Below are 19976 nucleotides of genomic sequence, written 5' to 3' on the forward strand. Positions count from 1 at the left end.
AAAAGGGTTGAAAGCAAAAGGATGAGAGAGATTTACTGGGCAAACACTAACCAAAAGTAACTGGTACAGTCACAACAATATCATATAAAATTAAACTTTAACGCAAGCAGCTTCGGTAGAGATAATGAAGGGCATTTCATAATGAGAAAAGGGTCAATTCACCATGAAGATAAAATAATTCTAAATTTATGTCCACCTAGTAAACTCGCTTCAAAATGTATAAGGAAAAAATTGACGAATAAGGGACATATAACTCTGTAACATAAGGCTTTATCACTTCTCAGGAAATGCTGAGAGCCAAGTAAAAAATCAGTAAGGATATAAAAGTTCTAAAAAACACGATTAAGAAACCTGACCTAGTTAACATGATAAAGCAGCCAGTCTCAGAGTACATATTCTTTTCAAGTATATGACATGGAACATCAAGTATATGGGCATGGAACATTGAATAAAAATTGGCCATATGCTGGTTTATGTAATGGATGTCTTCATTAATTTCAAACGGATTAAAACTACCAAAGTATGTTTAATAATCATGTGAATTATACTAGAAATAATTTTTTTAAAGATAAAGTAGAGAAATTCCAAATGTTTACACATTAAGCTATATACATATAAATAACTCACGGGTTAAAAAAAAATCACAACAGAAGTTAGAAAATGTTCTGAAATAAATGAAAATAAAACAAATAGTCTTTAAAAAGCAAATATCAAAAAACAAACAAAAACCTGGAAATCAATGAGCTAGGATATGTCTGAGGTTCCAAAGAAAATTGAAGCTGATAAATATAAGAGCAGAAATGAATAAAATATAATTATTTGAGCCTTGAGCCTAACTTCTTTTTTACATATAAAAAGTATTTTTGATGATCTTAAAAATACATGGCTTTTCCAGTAAGGCACCTATTATGCAAACTTGGATAGAGTGTATTTTTATTTTGTTCAGAACTTTACCATCATTTAAGAAAATCGCATCATCGATAGCAAAGCTATTCATGAGACATGAAGTTATTGCACTGTTAGTGACTGTATATTGGTGCAAATATCTGACTACTTCACTTACTGAAATGCTTATTCCTTTATTATAAATCACTTTCCTTTTCTTTTCTATAATAATAAGAAAATCAGGGCATCCCATACTATATTGAATAAAATTAAAAACTATATATGTAGATTTGTTATACAGGTAGGTTACATTATCTGTGAATTTCACTGCAGAATAGTAAAGGAGAAATTAAAAACTATACAGAATGAGAATATTGGGTCTGGCAGGGTTGAAAACCACTATATTTGATGATTTTTAAGGCCCTTTCAGTCTTACCCTTTTGAGATTTTAAGTATCTGTTAGTTTTTTAGAATAGGTTTGATAGATTTTGCAAGTCAAGTGTGGCAGGCGCTGTATCTGAAGTATCTCATTTAAATCTAATAACCCGGGGCTCCTGGGTGGTTCAGTGGGTTAAAGCCTCTACCTTCGGCTCAGGTCATGATCTCAGTCAGGGTCCTGGGATTGAGCCCCACTTCGGGCTCTCTGCTCAGCGGGGAGCCTGCTTCCTCCTCTCTCTCTGCCTGCCTCTCTGCCTACTTGTGATCTCTGTCTGTCAAATAAATAAATAAAATCTTTAAAAAAATAAATAAATCCAATACCCCTTATAATAGATATTATTATCATTTTTATATGAAGGAATAAATTCAGAGAAGTTAAATAATTTGTCCAAGTTTACATATCTAGGAAGTGTAGAGTTGGTTGTATTCCCAAATGCATATTCTTTTCACTCATTATCGCCGACAAAAAGTAAACAACACGTATTACTTTAGCTAGAAAAGTTAAATATTATCTGTGTACAGAAGTGAGGTTAGGCCAGTGTAAACATTTGTAAGAGATCCCTACCCAGCCATAGCAAAAAAAAAAAAAGAGAGAGAGAGAGAGAGAGAGAGAGAGAGAAGTAGAATATAGAAAGAGAGTAGGTAATTTTTTTTTTTTTTTTTTTTTTTAAAGTAGGCTCCACGCCCATCCTGGAGCCCAGCTCCGGGCTCAAACTCACCACCATGAGGTCAAGACCCCAGCCAAGATCAAGAGTCCCACGCTTGACAGACTGAGCCACCCAGGTGCCCCCGGAGTAGGTAATATATATATAAATTTTTAATCAGGGCCAATTAAGGCAGTTATAAATGGGTAACATTTAAAAATACACTACAGTGAGTTTCAAGACATGCCAAGTTCACCAAAACAATTTTTATTTCCAGTGTTTAATTGGGTATGCACACAGGCATGACACAGGTTTGGATTCATTAAGTCCTCATGCAGAATTATATTCTTCTCGATAAAGAAGCCAGTTCCATCCAGGTCACTATCTACACATCTATGTTACAACATTTATATCAAATCTGGTATCTGAAGAAAAGATACACATATAATATGTTCATTTAAGTTACGTATTTTACAGAAAGATTAAAAATTCAAGTCACACAAAACTCAAAAACTGTATTAAAAGTTTGAATATAAAACTCAGATCCACCTGGAATGACGAGAGAATGCTAGTTCTGTATCCACCTGTGTTAAAACTGGTAAATGTCATGAAATTTGTTACCAATAAAATGCATTTATTTATTCAACGTAAGTTATCTAATTTTAACAATATGGCACCCTAATAACCAAATGGATTTTTATGATGAGGCACTTTTGTTAGTGATGAAACCAAAAGAACAAATTTGCTGCACACAAATGCCGATGTTTGCTTCAGTCATCTCGGGTATACACTGTGTAGTAAGTTGCAACAAATAGCTTGCTCATTTGTATACAACTGTCCAACATTTGTAAAATATATATATATATATATATATATATATGCATGTATATACACACACACATATATATATATGTTCTTCTGGCTGTAGTAATGCACTGTAAAGCTATTCCACAGTGCAGAATGATGAAACCAGCCCAAATGAAGGCTGCATAATAACAATTCTGGTACAAGAAAATATTTACAGAGTTACTGGAACGTGTAACAGTAGCTTTTCAGTTGCTGTAGTGGACATGCCCCAGATCAAAGACCAGGATGAGACTATGCTCCACTGCCTGGGGTTTCGGCCAGTTTCCGAGGCTGGGCATTATAACGCTGCGGAACTAGCATTTTGGCTCATGTTCTGGAAGCTTTCTCCGTTGATCTGGTCAGGTGACCGTGGCGGTATGGAAAGAAGGGGCCTGGGGGCTGGAGCCGGGGGACCCGGAGAAGCGCCCGCCGCGGGCTGCGAACTCTGGGGCGCGTCGGGCGCGGCCCCGTCGACTGGGCGGGCACCGCCGTGGGGCGCCGGGTCCCCCGTGTCCGCCCCGCTGAGGTCGGAGGCGCTGGTGCGCAGGCGCTCCCGGGCCAGCCAGTCGGAGATGGACAGGTCCTGGGCGGAGCACTTGGGCTTCAGCCGGTGGACGGCGGAGAGCTCGGCGTCCCTGTCCGCCGCCTGCTCGTGCGCCTTCCAGAAGCTGAGCACGCTGAGCTCGGCCGCGTCGCGGTGGCCCCCGAGCGTGTGCCGCCGCTTGATGCTCTTGCGCTTGGCGGCCTCGGTGCCGGCTTTCTGGGCTCCCACGCCGAACATGTCGTCGGCCGGCGCCCGGGGCCTGAGTTTTAACCGGTCCGCGATCTTCGTCTTCCAGGTGGGCTCCTGCTTCTCCGACTCGCTCCTGCTGGGCGGCAGCAGGCTCCCCGTGGACTTGCCTTTCTTCATGACGTCGAACACCCTGCTGATGGCCGGGCTGTCCCGGTCGCCCCTGGCGTCCCCCAGGCCGCCGCTGTCGGACTTGAAGCGGCCCGACTTCCTCCTGGACAGGGTGTCGCACTCGATGAGCTTGTGGGAGCTGAAGAGCGGCCTCCGGCTGTCCAGGCTGGGCGTCAGGCTCCCCTCGGTGCCGCTGAGCTCGCTGCCCTCCGAGTTGCGGCGGCTCGCCTTGCCGGCGTCCTGCAGCGGGCCCCGCAGCAGCCGCTCGGACGCCAGCGCGCCCGGGAACACGGGGAAGTCCGTCTCGCTGTCCGTCTCCACCGGGCGGCCCTCGCTCACGCGCTCGCTGCGCTCGTCGTCCGCCTCGTCGCCCCGGCTCTCGGCCACCGAGCGCACGTCGGGGCTGAGCCGGCTGCCGTCCAGGCCGGCGGGGTGCGCGCCCGGGCAGTCCGACGCGAGGGCGCCCGGGGCGGCCAGAAAGCCGCGGTGCCTCGTGCCCGGGCTGCCGCACTTCCCTGCGGAGAGCCCGGCCGGGGAGGCCTGCGAGCCGGAGTCTGAGCCCGGCTCTTCCAAGGGGCAGGAAATGGGGGCGCCGGGCGGCCGGGGGCTCTCTCTCGGCCCCGGGAAGCGGCAGCTCGGCGCCGGCGACTTTGGGGGTTTGGCGCTGTGCGGCGGGGAGGGCTCCTCCGACGCGGCACTCTGCTTTCGGGGCGGCGTCTTTTCGTCTTTTGGGGCGCCGGGGTCCTTCTTAGCCATGTTTTCTTTGGAAATGGCGATCTTTTGTTTTCTGCACAATGTCTCACTCTCTTTTTTGGATTCTTCTTTAATGTCATTGTGACTCTGTTCTGTGTTTTCTTTCTTAAAAAATACATTGTCCAGTTCGTCTTCTGAGCTGCTGGGTTGCGCCTTTTCTTTGGGTTTTTTCCTCTTGCGACTGGCGGCTGCGAAGATGGAGGATACCAGCAGCTCCCTGCTATACTGATCTTTTCCTGATCCCCAAGAACCCTGCGAGAAATCAGAGACATGAGACTGTGAGCACAGGCACACCGCTGAGTTCCTCTTCTGAAAAGGTGTTCCCCCAAACGTTTCTTACTGCATTAACTCTATTAAAGCTCCGGAAGCACTGACAGAACGTAGTTTTTTATACCTCCTTGGGACCTGCTCATGAGGTAGACTGTTACTTCTATTCAACTAGGTCCGTTTCTTGGCAACTGGTGGTATTTAGCGGCTGGGTCACGCCCCATATACATCCACCTTTCAGAGCCGTGTTTTGTGTTTAGAGCTGTCTAGCGCTCCTATTCTCGTTCATTTCCCTGCATCTCCTGACTTCCCCTGCTCCTGGGGGCTCCACGTTCTTCAGGTTCCTTAATCTGGAACACAGGTTGAAGAGTTAATATCCTGGCACAGCTGAGTATAATGTCCTGACATAGGTTACTACAACTCTGTGACTGACTTCTCCTTCCTGATTACAGACACCATATGACACACATACTGTATGGGGTAAACTCACTAAGGGAACTCTCTGGTCTTCCATCAGTTCAGCCAGACTCGATCTTCAGACTCGCCTCTCAAGGTAACAACAAAATCAGAAAATTCAAAGAACGTAAGGTCAACTGAGGATCTTAAATCCTTACCATGGGAGCACTATCCCTGATAAAGTTGTAATGCAGGCTATTGGCTTTGGTAGCTATGCATGATAGACCCTTGATGATGACTATTTCATCAGTTTGCTCGGGAGGCCTACTGGCTAAGTGAATGGTGGGGGGAGTCAGTAACACTCACTGGTGAACCAGAGACCATGTAAGACGAACAGGAAGTCAGGGAGTATGCTGAGTAAGAGAAGCAGAGTGGACTTCTCTATGGTCGTAAACATCCCAGACAAACTAAAACTACTATCCTGAAGTCTTGAAAAAGTAAAAACTTAGGCTGCTGTACTAAAAAGGATTCACCAGAATGAAACTGCACATTAACAGAACTTTGTTTCTACAAGTAAGAAAGAATTCCCTGGTTATCCAGTACACTGCTTCGTTGGTTATCCACATTTTAACAGCTTCTGCTAGACAGAGAGACTAAGACATGTTAAGAAATACACATCTAATAAGGGGGAAGGAGGAAATTTCAAACAGGTCTCAAATCTCAATCCAAATCTAAATCTAAATCTAAATCTGAAATCTTATCTTTGGGGGGGGGGGGGCAGTCTCAAAAGCAGCCCTAAAAAAAATAAAATAAAATAAAGTACAAGGGATGATCCTTAATTTCATCCTATACAGGAAGATATAAAACAATCTACATTTACATTATTGGGACTTGGGACAATTGGAGAAATTTGTGTAAAGACTCCATTAGAAATAGTAATGTTGTGTACTCCTGTTAATTGCCTGGGTATGAGAATTACCCTGTGATTACAGAGGAGAACGCCCGGTTCTCAGAATGTGCACGCTGAAGCATTTAGGGTAAAGTGTTTTCATGTCTATAAGTAATTCTCAAATAGTCACCTCCCCCCTTCAAATGATATATATCAAGATGGACCAAATTAACAATCTAAGGCAAAAGGTTTGGGTGCTAACTATTATCCTCGTAACTTTTCTCTAGGTTTAAAACTTTTCAAAATAAAAAGTTGGGGCAAAAAGCCAGTAAGAAATACAGGGGGAGTGATAATGAATGATATGACTGGAACACTTTGTAAAATCTCCTGCAAGAATTATAATTTTTTTTTTTAAAGATTTTATTTGTTTATTTGACAGACAGAGATCACAGTAGACAGAGAGGCAGGCAGACAGAGAGAGGGAAGCAGGCTCCCTGCTGAGCAGAAAGCCCAATGCGGGACTTGATCCCAGGACCCTGAGATCATGACCTGAGCCGAAGGCCGCGGCTTAACCCACTGAGCCACCCAGGCACCCTGCAAGAATTATAATTTAATCACAGACAAACGCACTATGATATTTAAACATGATATATATGTCTCACTTCCAAATAGAATGATGTAAGAAATCTATTGACAATTCTAGCTGCTACTGTCTCAGCAGATCCAAGTTTGGATAAACTGGATTAATAAAAACCCTTCTAAGACTAAGAACTTCCCAGAGCTACTCAAAATTTGTAATTGGTGGTGTCAACAGAATACAAATTATGTAAAAATACTGATTTTTCTGAAAGACAGGCAAGAATATATTTTTTCTTAAGAATTATTGATAATGAAAACTGTATTGATAATGAAAACTGTATTACTGTATTTACAGGTGAAACATGACGCTTGGGCTTTGCTTCAAGGTAGTCCAGGGGGAGGGAAGTGGGGGTGAAATGTACATGGAACCAGATGGCCACCCACATGTTAATTGTTGAGAATGGATAATGATTGCATGGGGACTCATTATACCATTGTCTCTGCTTTTGTGTACATTAGAAAATGTTCAGATTTAAGAATTTAAGAAACAGGGGTCTACTCCTCTGCAGTAGGCTAAACTATGCCGAGAGAAACCCAACATTCCAACGCACAATCCCTTGTTCTACCACAGTCTACGAACTCATTTTTCCCTCTCAAAGACTCTGTGGGTCTGTGTCATCTCACACAGAGAGGGATGTGCTCTAGTCCTAACAATCAGCCAGAAGGAAACTCCCCCACTACCACGTAGTTCAGAATTGTATGAAACCATTTACCTTAGATTTTGTTGAGTCACTGGTAGCTGAATCTGTGAGAAGTTAAACAAAACATGGTCAGTATCAGTCAATCTTTGCTGCTTTCAACAAACAATGCAAAACTTATGGAAAAGACAGGCACAGAACGAAATGAGAAAGCAAAACTCAAACAAAACAAGAGAACACAGTGGATAGTCAGAGCTCACAAAGATGCAAGCTGCACCACAGAAAGCCACCGCCATGAAAGGATGCTGTGAATTGTAGGCAGAATCAGCTCAATGAGAGGAATGGCAAAGGAGCCCTGTACTAAACAAAAACAGAAACACTAGTGTTTATCAAGATTTCTAAATATTAAATCTAGCAGTAAAGAAGCTGGAAGACCTTTTTAAGAATTGTACTACGTGCCACATCCTGTATGTAAAACTGATACACAATGTAGAACTTTCAAGATGGTTGGCTGTCCTAGCTACAAATCGAGACACTCATACTCGGTGCGTTTACGTTGATTTTTGTCAGACTGTCAAACTCATATTTTGTAAGCATGTATTTGCATGCATCTGGATGCATTAGGAAACCCTGCTTCCAGGTCACTTTGGTTTTTCAGTAATGCTGATCTTTGGGCTTCAGACCCCAGTTTCACATCTGTGCAGTCAGGGATCCTTTTGACTAGTTTGGTTAAATTGCTACCAGTTTTGTAGTTATCTATCACAAATGCTATTATGGAAATGGAAAAATGGAGACCATAATTTTCACTGTCTGGCAAAAACTCAGATTATACAAGTATAAAGAGGGTAGGAAGGGGCTAGCACTAGTCGGGAGAAGACCAATTGGGAAATTTTGTCTTTCAAGTTGAGGGAAATTGATTTTCAAGGTTAATGAGCTGAGCCCCGTGCCACGCCCCTTTGAACACATGGCTAAATGCTTTATGACTTTAAGAACTGGTAGACCATACCATGCTATTTCTCCTCTCGGTCTGCTTCAGAAATAACAAGAAACAGCAGAAAAACTTTTAAGAAAGTAGTATTGATCTGTTTACAATAATCTTTACGAGAAAATTTACACCACAGATCAGCCGTGTTTGCATTTACAAGAATCGGGGGTTTCTGCAGACAAGGCAGCTACAGTGTGGACAGCAGTCCGCCTTCTTCCTACAGCTCCAGCTGTCCATCAGGGCCACCACAGAATCCACTAGCGACATTACCGTGTGATAGACTCCTCCCACTTCGCCTGTGCAACATCAGTATAGATTTGCCTGTGTCAGTAAGTGCTGAAAAAACCCTTTAGGACTCAAACAAGAACTAGAGACAAAGGGAGAACAGCGTGTGAAATAACATGCTAGATATAGTGCAACAGTTCGGCGGGAGAAAATCGTCAGCAAAAGAGCCTATGAAAACTGCTACTTAACCACACATTAGGGCGGCAAGAGAGAACAGAAGAAAATGTCAAATCAGTTCGACTTCTACTGTGATATCTGTAGCGACAAATAATATGCTGTATTTATGAAAATGGCGCCCATTAGTAGTTCGACATTCTTCACTTGCTGCTTTTAAACAGAACGTCTAGCTCAAGAATAAGAACTACTTGTACAGTCTCGATCACACTTTCTGCCATCACAGCAACCACATATTCAGCAGCATATATCTGTTTTACCTTGTGATGACTATTACATGGAAACTGTGAATTAAAAAAAAAAGAACAAAACAGTGGTTTGCATGCTCATTTCCCTCAGATTTCCACTCTGACAAGCATTACAATCCCATGCACTGCCAATGGCATTAGAGTCACTGGAAGATAATTGAGATCAATCAGAAAAGGAAGATTCAGTTTTTTATTAGTAGAAAGGGGGGAAAAAAAAAGGAGAAGAAAAGGAAAAAAAATCATAGTGAATTGTTACTTATGATTGATTTTGTTCTTTCGTGTTACGAGGATTTGGCTTAACCTTAACCAGATCGGTACTGCCCAGGCAAGAGTTACCTGATACATCTCCCGGGGAGACTCCTGTCCTTCCAATGTTGGTGAGTAAATGATCTATGTTGGGCACTGGCTGGGAGTCTACTGTGTTTTCCTCCTGCACTGTTGTCTATGGTTAATAAACAAAGATCTCTTCAACATCTCTTCAAAGATAATTTCTTTAAAATTCAAACAACATTTAGTAAAAGACACATTTCCTGAGTGGAGCACACGTGCTTAACTTTTTACATCGTTTACACGTCATTAATTAACTACGAAATAAGCATCATACTTGTATTTTCACTTGACCGGAAACTGAGGAGCTATAGACCTGCTTCCGGGGTGCAAAGCGGACAATAGCATACAAAGCAGGAAGTTGACGCTGTTGGGTCAGGAGCTTGTGTCCCGAATGAAAAAAAGTCAGTACGAAGGCTGACGGACGATACTTACAAGAGGTTCTTCCACACCTTCTTCTGTGAAAAACCAGTCATGCTAAAATTTAAAATAAAAAAAGGTGAAAAGAGAAACTAAAGGACCCCCATAATATAACTATATTTTGGAGGATAATACTGGGGGGGAGGAGTTTTCTTAGAAAACAAAAATTACAACCATATTCTGCCCTACCAAACACCAGCTGCTCACAAGAAAATTATTTTCTTGATGAGATGAAGCCTGAACTTACGTGCTGGATAAGGGTCTCTACGATCTTGTACTGGTCTGGCATGTGAGTGACCATGTGGGTCATGTTGTCTTCGGATGTTCTCACAAGAGTTGGACCAAAAACTATCGCTAGGTTTCTTGGTTCCATCTGGAACAAAGGATGTTATTGAAAGATATCAGAATTTTTCTTAAGCAAGTAGGCTTAAATTCCCATCGTGTGTTTGGCATTTTATTTCTGAAAGGCTCTTTTGATGAAAAAGAACTCAAAGAAGAACGGTGACTGATTGTGTATAAAAAAACTAATGCTTCCTAGTTAGGCTTTCTATAAGCTAATCTACACTTAACGTCTTTTTCCTGCTTTAATGACAATGTACTGTGTTTAACTGGCATTCATTTTTTCCATGAAGTCTTTGATTGCAAGCAATTGATCTGCTGCAAAACTAGTAATACAAGAGCTACATTAACTGACAAAAATATTAAAATCAAAGGGAAAAAAAACCTTACAAAGAATAGGGCAACCCTCTTCCCCTCAAAAACTAAAAAAGCAAAACAACAACAAAAACAACCAACAACCAAAAAAACAACTAGAAAAAAATGTTCAAAGACATATTACCTTTTTCAAACTTGCCCCCATGGTACATCAAAAGTGCTAACACTTAAAAACCCAATGTCCAGAAATATTCTTTTTTGACCAATTTTTACTTCAACAAAAACTTCCAAAGCTCTTTGCTTATCCTTGTGCCAACCTGAACACCTCAATATATCATGCTTCTATGTTTGGACATTCATTTCCACGGTATTTTGTATTCCTTGTTTAATTACACAATTATCAAAGGTATAGATCTTTTGTTTTCCTTTGTTGTATCCTATAGCGTCTGGTGTAATATTTTGAAGTCAGGATTTGATTAAAATGTCAAATAGCTTTAACCAACCCTGAAAACTTACCAGGGGGGTAAATGAATGAATGAATGAATAAATAAATAAAATCACTGCAGAACTCAGAAAGTCGAACTGGTTTAGGGAAGCACACTACTATCCTGTTTTGGGAGAGCCGCACACATGCCCACACATGTACACACACACATTTCAGGTATGGTGGAAAGCAGAAAATGCACAGATCTCCTGTTCCGAAGCAACTGCTCAGCATCAAATGTGTCATCTACCATAACACATGCATCCTTACACTCTGCTCAAGACAGAGATATAAGGAGAAATTGTGATCAAAGCCAGTATTTTCAGAGCAAGCTGACCTAGTGGTAAGAAAATCTGACTGCAGGAAGGGCTGACTTGAACTGGGCGCACAGGCATGTTTCTTATTCTCCCGCTGGAGGATGTCATCTTATTCCCAAATCTGCACTGGTCAAAGTGGCTCAGAAAATCAAGTCCATCTCAAAGGTCTTCTGCAAAATTTTTTACTGGGTTCTTGTCTACTAGGATTTCGTTTCAGTTTCTGTAATAATGCACGCATTATTATCTATGTATATACAGTCGTATTACTATGTGGGTATATAGTTTTAGCTGGCTCTTACCTAAAGCTGGGAACATAAGTAGTTCATCACTTATTTAGTCATTAATTACCCAAGGAAAATTCTGTATTTCTGGAAAGACGTCCCACACATGTAGGCACAGTGTTAGTTAATACAGTAAAGCCAGAATAAATTCTACAGTAAAGAATTTTTGTTCATAAAAATTACATTACATTGTTTATGTAACATTACATAACTGTTACATTTTGCTTAATTTGGTGCTTTCTAAACTAATGAGACCATCAGATGCTATGTCCCCTGCACTGCTGACATCCAGCAAAAGTGATGAATGATGTAATGGGCTTTGGGAAATGCGGAAATAATTAGAAAATATTTCAGCTACAATTATACTGAGAATTTTCTGGATGAACTTCTGGAAACTGTACCATTAATTGATACTAGCTCTTTCTTTCTTTCTCTCATTCTCTTTTGTTCCTTTTTCCTTTTATGTCCTATCACTGTTGAGGAAATTGAGAATCTAAGGGGTATTATAACACTGCTTGTAAACGTCCCACAGGTAATAGGGTTTGATCCTGTTCTCAAACCCCAGCCTTACTACAACTGTGAGCAACTGTCTTCTGGAACATGACAGATGCTAAACTGACCTGAATGAAAGCATTTTGCTTGACCTTCAGCAGGCAGGACCTTTAGGGAAAAGGTGACAGCAGTGTTTCTGAGCTTGTGGTGTTCTGTTTTTTTCTCTTCTCCACAAGCCAAGATGACTTTGTTTCTATATTTTTCAGTAATGCCCGAGATTCAGAAAATCATTGTTTTGCAACCTCTAAAGGTATAGAGGCAACAACCATGAATAATGGAATCTAATGATATAGGGGCGCCTGGGTGGCTCAGTGGGTTAAGCTGCTGCCTTCGGCTCAGGTCATGATCTCAGGGTCCTGGGATCGAGCCCCGCATCGGGCTCTCTGCTCCCCAGGGAGCCTGCTTCCCCTTCTCTCTCTCTGCCTGCCTCTTGCCTGCTTGTGATCTCTCTCTGTCATATAAATAAATAAAATCTTAAAAAAAAAATTAAAAAACAAAAACCAAAAAACTTAAAAAAAAAGTGATATAAAGTTAAGATTATAACATATCAACTGAACACACTGTGTGAGCCTTTAGATACTGATTTAAACAACCAGGGGGGGAAAAGACATTTCTTGAAATCAATCTGGAAAAACCGAACATGAACTGAGCAGTAGATAATATGAAGGGATAACACATTTTGGTGTGTTTGACAAAGGAGACGTGATTCTGTTAAACAAACAAACAACAAAGAAGAAGGTCCTCTCTGCTTAAAACGGAACACAAAACAAAAAAAAAGAACATGTCTGTCAGTTTTCCCTGTATACTGTTTGGTACAACTTGATTGTCGCATTGCACAAAAGTATAGCAAATGCACAGATGAAAAAGGAAGTAAAATTTTTGACTTCCATTTTTCTTGCTGGACAAATAGAAAAGGAAATGTCTTTTCAAAATGGTGACAATTGATATTTTGGGATCTTTTGCTTTGAAGAGTGATCTTTAGAGGAGCTCCCTGGCCAAGAGTGTGTATTTGAGAGGTTTTGTTGAATTATAACCATGATTTTAATTGACGTGAAGCAATAACGCATATCTTTTCAACTAAAGCCCCGAAAGCACACTTCTTCAATATATACTTTACACACCTTATTTTTTTCTGAATTTTCTGCCACTGTTTTCAGATGAGCGGAAAGGAACTTCAGGGTTTCATAATGATGTTCGGGCAAGTCGTGAATCTGAAACATATTATTTTCATGATGGATTTAGAGGCTGAATTTCAGTTGCACCTCCAAAAATATAAAATAATACCTACTAGTCTTTTTAACGTTTTCAGACGGTCGAGAGGATCTTCTTTACGATTGGCCTCAATAAAATCGGCATATTTATCTGACAACAACAATAAGAAGAATAAAACAAGTTTATCTCAAATTGCTTAGGTGAGTTGTGATCGAGATTTCTTTTAAGGTTTGGCTTCAAAACCCAATACAAAATTTAAATGTAGGGATGACCCCAAATGGCCTTTGAAATGTAAGTCTCCAAAACAGCTATCATTTTCAATGACTCCCCAAATCTTATCATCAAATAAAATTCCCTAAAATGTGAGTTCTCTGAGAGAACCGTCCTGTATTTATAGTCTTCACTCCCTTTTATCCCCCAACCACAACATCAAGAACAGTGTCTTATATAAGTTAAATATTTGGCTTGACTGAAAAAACGTTTTTCTACTAATTGTACTTTATTGTGTCTGAAGACTTTTGACAGCGAATAATAATATATTTTTAACTTGTTAAGCAAATATGGATAAACAGGGTAAGTTATATTTTACTGAACCTAAATGACAGGATAAATTCTCATTTTTCACTGAAATTTATCCATAAGAAAAAAAATCCCAGTGACAAAAAATAGCCATACTTATGCTTTACAGAGAAGTAACAACTGAATGAAATCTCCTGCTTCCTTTGACAAAATATCAATAGTCTTTGGCTTTCCAACAATGTAATTTTAAACTGTTTCAACTGGTATCTTTTGTGGGAGTTCACTCACCATTTGTGAAGAGAGGCTCAGGGAGTTTTCTGAAGAAGGATTTTAATAAACTGCTTATCACATTCAAATCTCGCCATTTCTAGGTGGGTAAAAGAGAAACATGGTGTTTTTGTAGTCAATACCATCAAAGGGGGAAAAGAACCACAGATCAGGTATTCAGACAGAAATAAACACACTTACGTCATCTTGTATGTCAATGTCAGCCATCCCCTTGTTGAGTTCTTCTTGCATACTTGAAATGGCTGCATTATTTCCAGGGACTCTATAAATACCTGTATACTCAAGACCTCTTTCTTCAACTAATTTGCAACATATGTCAACTATTAATGGAATATACTGCAAAACAAGAAATAAATATTTTATTTAATATAGCACAAACGTTTCTATTTGTTAGTAGATACTTATCGTAGCTAAGAGGCCTTTTCCATCTGAGACAAAATACATACATCTCTGCTATTTGATAGAGAGAAAACGCAGAAGAGAGACATTGACTGCAGAGCCGGGAATGGAGCAGAAGCAGCAAGAGAAATCTGGGACAGTGGGAGGAGAATGAATAGGTCAAGACCAGGAGATGAACATCGAAGAGGAAATGAGGCAAGTCTTAAGTGAAGAGAATGTGGGAGCAGCACCCGTGAATAAAGACAAGTAAAGTCCAAAGGAGAAGGCGGGGAGAGAGTAACATCGCGACTCATGACACGGAAACCTCACAGACGCCAGACACATGCACACGCGCACACAGACACACGTGCGTGCACACACGCACATTTACATGTGTTATACTTTCTTAATCAGGTTCTTGTTCTCATCCTTCTTTTAAGGTGCTAGAAGCAGAAACACACAGGATTTGAACATGAACTCTTACCATTTCAGATACATTCCTAATGGACGAATCATTACTCTATCTCAGAGTCAATACGTTAGAAAAAGAGCATTAGGTGAAATTATAGATGAAATTACTCAACACGGCCTTATGCGCCAGCAATGCTTAGGGAAGTTGGGTCTGCTATGAAGAGGAAGATACTCATCAGATTAACAGATACTCTGTGTCATCTGAGGGGCTGTGTACTTGGGTCCTTATAAGGCCTCCAGCAGAACTAATGACCGTAGGAAGTACGGGAGGCTGGGGTCTCCTACCCGATTGGTATGCGCTGGTGGGCAGTCATCCAATCTGACACCGAAGGTTCCAGTAGCAGTGGGCTTTTTTTCAAATGTCTTTCTCATAATACTTGGAATGCCTTTTCTCCACGTGCCTTTGTCTTTTGGGGGACTGGTATCATCTTTTGATTTTATGCAAAAAAAAAAAAAAGAAAAAAGAAAAAGAAAATGGAAACAAGCAAGTTTAAATCATGACTTTAAGAGTCTTTTATCAAGATTTATATACATCAGAGTCCTGTACTATAAATGACAGATCCTATATTTATCAAAAATATTGTATTATATTCTCTTCCTAATATAGCATTCCTTTTAACCTCCCATATAATTAAATCGGAATCAGTTATGCTTTTCTACCCTTTTACAATCTGCACCATGGTTTTCTTTAAAACAGTCAAGAAAACAGGATCAGTGTGACATCTCAGTAGTGAGATTTTAGCAAAAAGAAACATGATGGTTTTATTTCAAAAGTAACAGTGCCTGGATCCCCTGCATTAAATCCGTAGTGCCTTTTGTGTAGATGTATATCTAACTTCATTTCATCTTTATTACAAGACAAAGACTCACCTTAAGGGAAAGCCCCATTAGCCTAGATGGGGCCCAGGGTCACCTTTGAGCTAGCTCGCACAGGACTGAGGTCAGCAGAAATGGTACAGAAGAACATAAAATACTTTTATTTGTTTATTTATTATTTTAAATTTTTTATAGAGAGTGAAAGACAGAGAAAGACAGAGACAGAAGCGGCAGGGAAGAGCAGACAGAGAAGGAGAGAGCCCATCATAAGCAGGCTCCTGGCTCAGCATGCGGCCCGATGCGGGATTCCATCTCAGGACTCTGGGATCATGAACTGAGCCACAATTGAGTCAGATGCCTAGCCAACTGAGCCATCCAGCCGCCCCATGAAATACCTTTAAAACCCCAACTTTAAACCATCGTCTTTGTTAAATTTATGCAGGAACACTACCATCAGTACCTTTACTGAGAAGTTTCCTTTCTGACTCTTCCTTGGGAGAGTGCGGACTTTGGGTCTTTGGCTCTGATTTAGCACCAAGCAGCGTCTGCCGAATGCTCAGACTCTGGCGAGGTGTTTTTGGCAACTGTTCTGCTTTGCTGCTGAAAGAAATGAACATTTCTTAACAACTGTAGGGCATTTTACATCCAAATTAAGTTGTAGGCATTGTGGGATTCTCACCTCATCAGACTGTTATATTCTTTGATTCTTCGGCTGATTAGATCCCTGTTAGTCACTCCAGTGTCCTACAGAATAAACAGGAGGTAAGATTAGAAAGTCAATTCGAAACACGAGTCAGGATCTCTACTCTTCTGAGGCTCTGTTGTACGCACTGCTTAGCCCATCCGGCCCCTAGACTCTCAGTGGAGTTGTTTAAAAATCTCTGTTCCACATCACCATCCAAAATCACTATGCAAGAAATGATCCAAGTACCCCCCATCCACTGCCAAAAGAGCTTTCTGTTTATTGTCTGTACTCCTACAATCCCTAGAATAGTACCAGCAAGCAGCAGGTGCTCAAACTTACTGATGTGACATTTTTTTATAAACGACTGGGAAGCAGCAGGCCAGTTTTTTTTTTTGTTTGTTCCTCTCTCTCTAATCCCAGAAGGACTGATCAGCATTTCAAAATAAGACAGTTGGATAAAAGATGGAAAAATACTGTCAAAATTTGTTAATGATGAATTTACAGGAGCAGTGAGACAGAGGGTCATTTAGTGTCAGAAGTGGCACTGATATTACCAGAAGAGAAAAAGCTCAAAACTGGGCATTTCAACCTTAATAGATTAGCTTTTATAATATGCTGTATGGTAAACTCTGATTTCACCATGAAGTGATGACTTTTTTCTACTGATTTCAATTATACATTGACATGTAGCATCAACTTTTTTTTTTTATTACTTGTTTCATTTTGATTATAACGAGCAATAAAATTTACAGATATAAGCTTTGGAGTCAAATAATCTCGGTTCAAATATTCTTCCTACTTATCAGTTGAGAGATCCTATGGTTAGGATCTAGACTGAGATTCCCGGGGTTTAAGTCCCAGGCCCTGATACTTAACAGCTGTGTGACCTTATGGAAATTACGTAACCTCTTTTTGCCAGTGTCCTTGATGCAAAATGGTGATGACAGTAACAGGACACATTCATATGGTTGCTGGGACTTATTCATGTAAAACATTCTTATTTTCCCTGTTTACTTTGCAAACATGCATGTCCGATGCTTTCTTTACAGTGCTGGTTAGAGAACAAAGGTTGATCTGACACGGATCTGGTGTTTATTTTTAACCACAAACAAGGCAGGGGTGTAAACTATCAAAGAAAAAAGGCACAGTCATTTTTCCTATGACCCAAGTTTTTACAATTTGAATTGGATATAACTGGAAATGACTATATTAGAGAACATATTTTGCACAACCTCACAATTAACGTGGGTGTCCCTGTGTCCCATGAGTTAAGGGAAGAGAACACTGCGTGCTTTTTTTTGTCATAACAGTGAGCACGAAAAGTGAGAACAACATGTAAGAAAAACTGTGTTAATGATATTAAAAGATACTCTTGAGCAAAAGCTAGACTTAATCACTGTGGAATTTGCTCTGTCAAATGTATAATTACATATGCTAGAGATACTACATTACCAATGAAGTTCCTGTTGTAAAAAACTATCCTGATGGCTATGAGCCAGAAACTCTCAAGTCCCCAAACATTCCTTAATAAAAAGAAAAATTGGCTTTTTGCATGATTTCTGACAATGCAAGTTTTCTTCGAAGCCAGAACTGTCTGACAGCAGGTTCTATTATATTCTCCAGTGCGTATCTCATGAATGAAAATCCTCGTATCTGTATCTCTTTGCATTTACACAGTAATTTGTTCTGGTAAGTATCTTCACTATACTGTAAGCCCCACAATAATCCTGTCTTTGAGATTAGGAACCAGATCTGGAATGATTTAGTCATAAAGGTAATGACCAGGACTAGTCCTGATCCTGCTTCTGAAAAAGTAAGCAAAATATATGAATTATTTATTTTTGTAGTTCAGTAATGCTGATCCCAACATAAGTGAAAGTAATATAAAGTAGGTACACCTGAGCTTTCCTTTTGATCAATTTTTCAAGGGAAAAGAGTGTATTTTAATTTTTTAAAATGTATCCAGTTCTTTCAGTCTTCCTAAGAGAAAAGTGATGAAAGAACCTGGTTTGATTTCTGTCACTTGGACACACACCTCCTCGTTGAGTGTGCTGCTCTCCTGAATGGTCTTGATCCACGCGAGCATGTCGTCTCTGTCCTCAGCCTGAAACAGGCACTCGCAATCTGGCGTGGTAAGCCGAAACACGTTCTTCCTCTTGGTCTCGCTGTAAGAGATGTCTATTAAGCAGGCATTGACGCTGATGGGCTGCTCTTCTTCGGATGGTGTCGTCTGCTCTCTTTTGTCTTTGTACAAGTAAAGCGAATGTCCCCGAAGCACAACATACATCTGTTTCCACGGCCGAATACTTCCACCAACTCGCTGGAAAACACGGAACAGTGCGGGGACACTTCATGCTTGGCTCAGTCTCAGGGCAGGACAAACACATCAAGCAACGCTGTTCACACACACACGTGTACACCCAGCGGTTAGAGCAGGTGTCTGCTTCATGATCGCATCTGCTTTTTTTTTTTTCTTTAAGATTGTATTTATTTATTTGACAGACAGAGATCACAAGTAGGCAGAGAGGCAGGCAGAGAGAGAGGAGGAAGCAGGGTCCCCGCTGAGCAGAGAGCCTGATGCAGGGCTTGATCCCAAGACCCTGGGATCATGACTGGAGCCGAAAGCAGAGGCTTTAACCCACTGAGCCACCCAGGCGCCCGAGATCGCATCTGCTTCTTAGGAGAGGAATGACAAACCCTAGAGCAGAAACCAAGCTGGGCAAGGTATTCCTGACCAAAATCAACTTTAATCTGGTTGGGGAAAAAAAAACCTGTTGTATTGTTCACGAACAAAGTAAGTAAGAGAAACTGAATAAAGTAAGTAAGGTAAAAGAAGAGTAGTAAAATATATAAAATATATAAAAATGCTAAGAGAATAGAAAATAAGAAAAAAAATCCATCAAAAAAATTTTTTTTGAGTGAGAGTATGGCTTAAGAGAAGCCCCAGATCATGCAATTGACAAACACTACATAAGGAGATTCCAAAACAACAGGCATGAGTAATGAATGAAACTAACAAAACTGATCAACTTTATATGGTCCGGCAACAAAATCCATATGCAAGTTGGGTTTTCTTAAAAATTAGACTCTTGACAGTATCAAAATTTTTTTTATAACTTATCTGCCTAAATATTGTAAGCAATTTTATGGTAAAGTTTTTATTATATTGAAATCTACTTAATGAAGCATATAAATACTGTGATACTCATTTTTATAATCCAATATTTATAAAATAAAGTGAAAGGAACAAATTATAAAGGCAATTTAAAAGGAAAAACTGGGACAAGCTAAATTAAAAATTTTAAATTATTAATATGGAGAACTGCCACTCCCTAAAGGAAGACTCTGGGAAAATCTATGGCTAATAAACTATTTAATAAGAAAAGCTGAGCTCCTTCTTAAATACTCTGATTTCTCTTTTTTGTTGGCAAAATATAGGGCTGTATATTCTATTTGCAGTTGATACACAGGATGAAAAATATAAAATTAAATCATTGATTAGAATTAAAAAATGTTTACTTCCTTTATGCAGAAAAAGCTATCTAGAAGTGATATTTTCTTCTCTCTTCTGGGTATTTTGCCAT

At 40.3% G+C, this 19976-nt stretch overlaps 1 protein-coding gene across 6 annotated transcripts in view; it reads right to left on the minus strand.

The window, feature by feature from the left end:
* Positions 1 to 2218: 2218 nt before the first annotated feature.
* ARHGAP21 (Rho GTPase activating protein 21) overlaps positions 2219 to 19976 on the minus strand; it is a 137575-nt gene continuing 119817 nt past the window's right edge. For 3 of the 6 annotated variants that reach the window (XM_082740846.1, XM_082740848.1, XM_082740849.1), the window contains 13 exons: positions 18428 to 18712; positions 16387 to 16451; positions 16168 to 16307; positions 15177 to 15319; positions 14223 to 14378; positions 14043 to 14121; positions 13312 to 13385; positions 13145 to 13234; positions 9983 to 10108; positions 9751 to 9792; positions 9325 to 9430; positions 7372 to 7403; positions 2219 to 4719 (listed from right to left, as the gene is read on the minus strand). In XM_082740846.1, coding sequence (XP_082596972.1) covers positions 3112 to 4719; positions 7372 to 7403; positions 9325 to 9430; positions 9751 to 9792; positions 9983 to 10108; positions 13145 to 13234; positions 13312 to 13385; positions 14043 to 14121; positions 14223 to 14378; positions 15177 to 15319; positions 16168 to 16307; positions 16387 to 16451; positions 18428 to 18712 — 2946 coding nt within the window. In that variant the 3' untranslated portion in view covers positions 2219 to 3111. The remainder of the gene's footprint in view (positions 4720 to 7371; positions 7404 to 9324; positions 9431 to 9750; positions 9793 to 9982; positions 10109 to 13144; positions 13235 to 13311; positions 13386 to 14042; positions 14122 to 14222; positions 14379 to 15176; positions 15320 to 16167; positions 16308 to 16386; positions 16452 to 18427; positions 18713 to 19976) is intronic. The other 3 variants (XM_082740850.1, XM_082740847.1, XM_082740851.1) reach the window with 1 other exon arrangement.

This window comes from Mustela nivalis (genome assembly GCF_964662115.1).
Source record: "Mustela nivalis genome assembly, chromosome: 7".
In the NCBI taxonomy this organism is placed as follows: Eukaryota; Metazoa; Chordata; class Mammalia; order Carnivora; family Mustelidae; genus Mustela; species Mustela nivalis.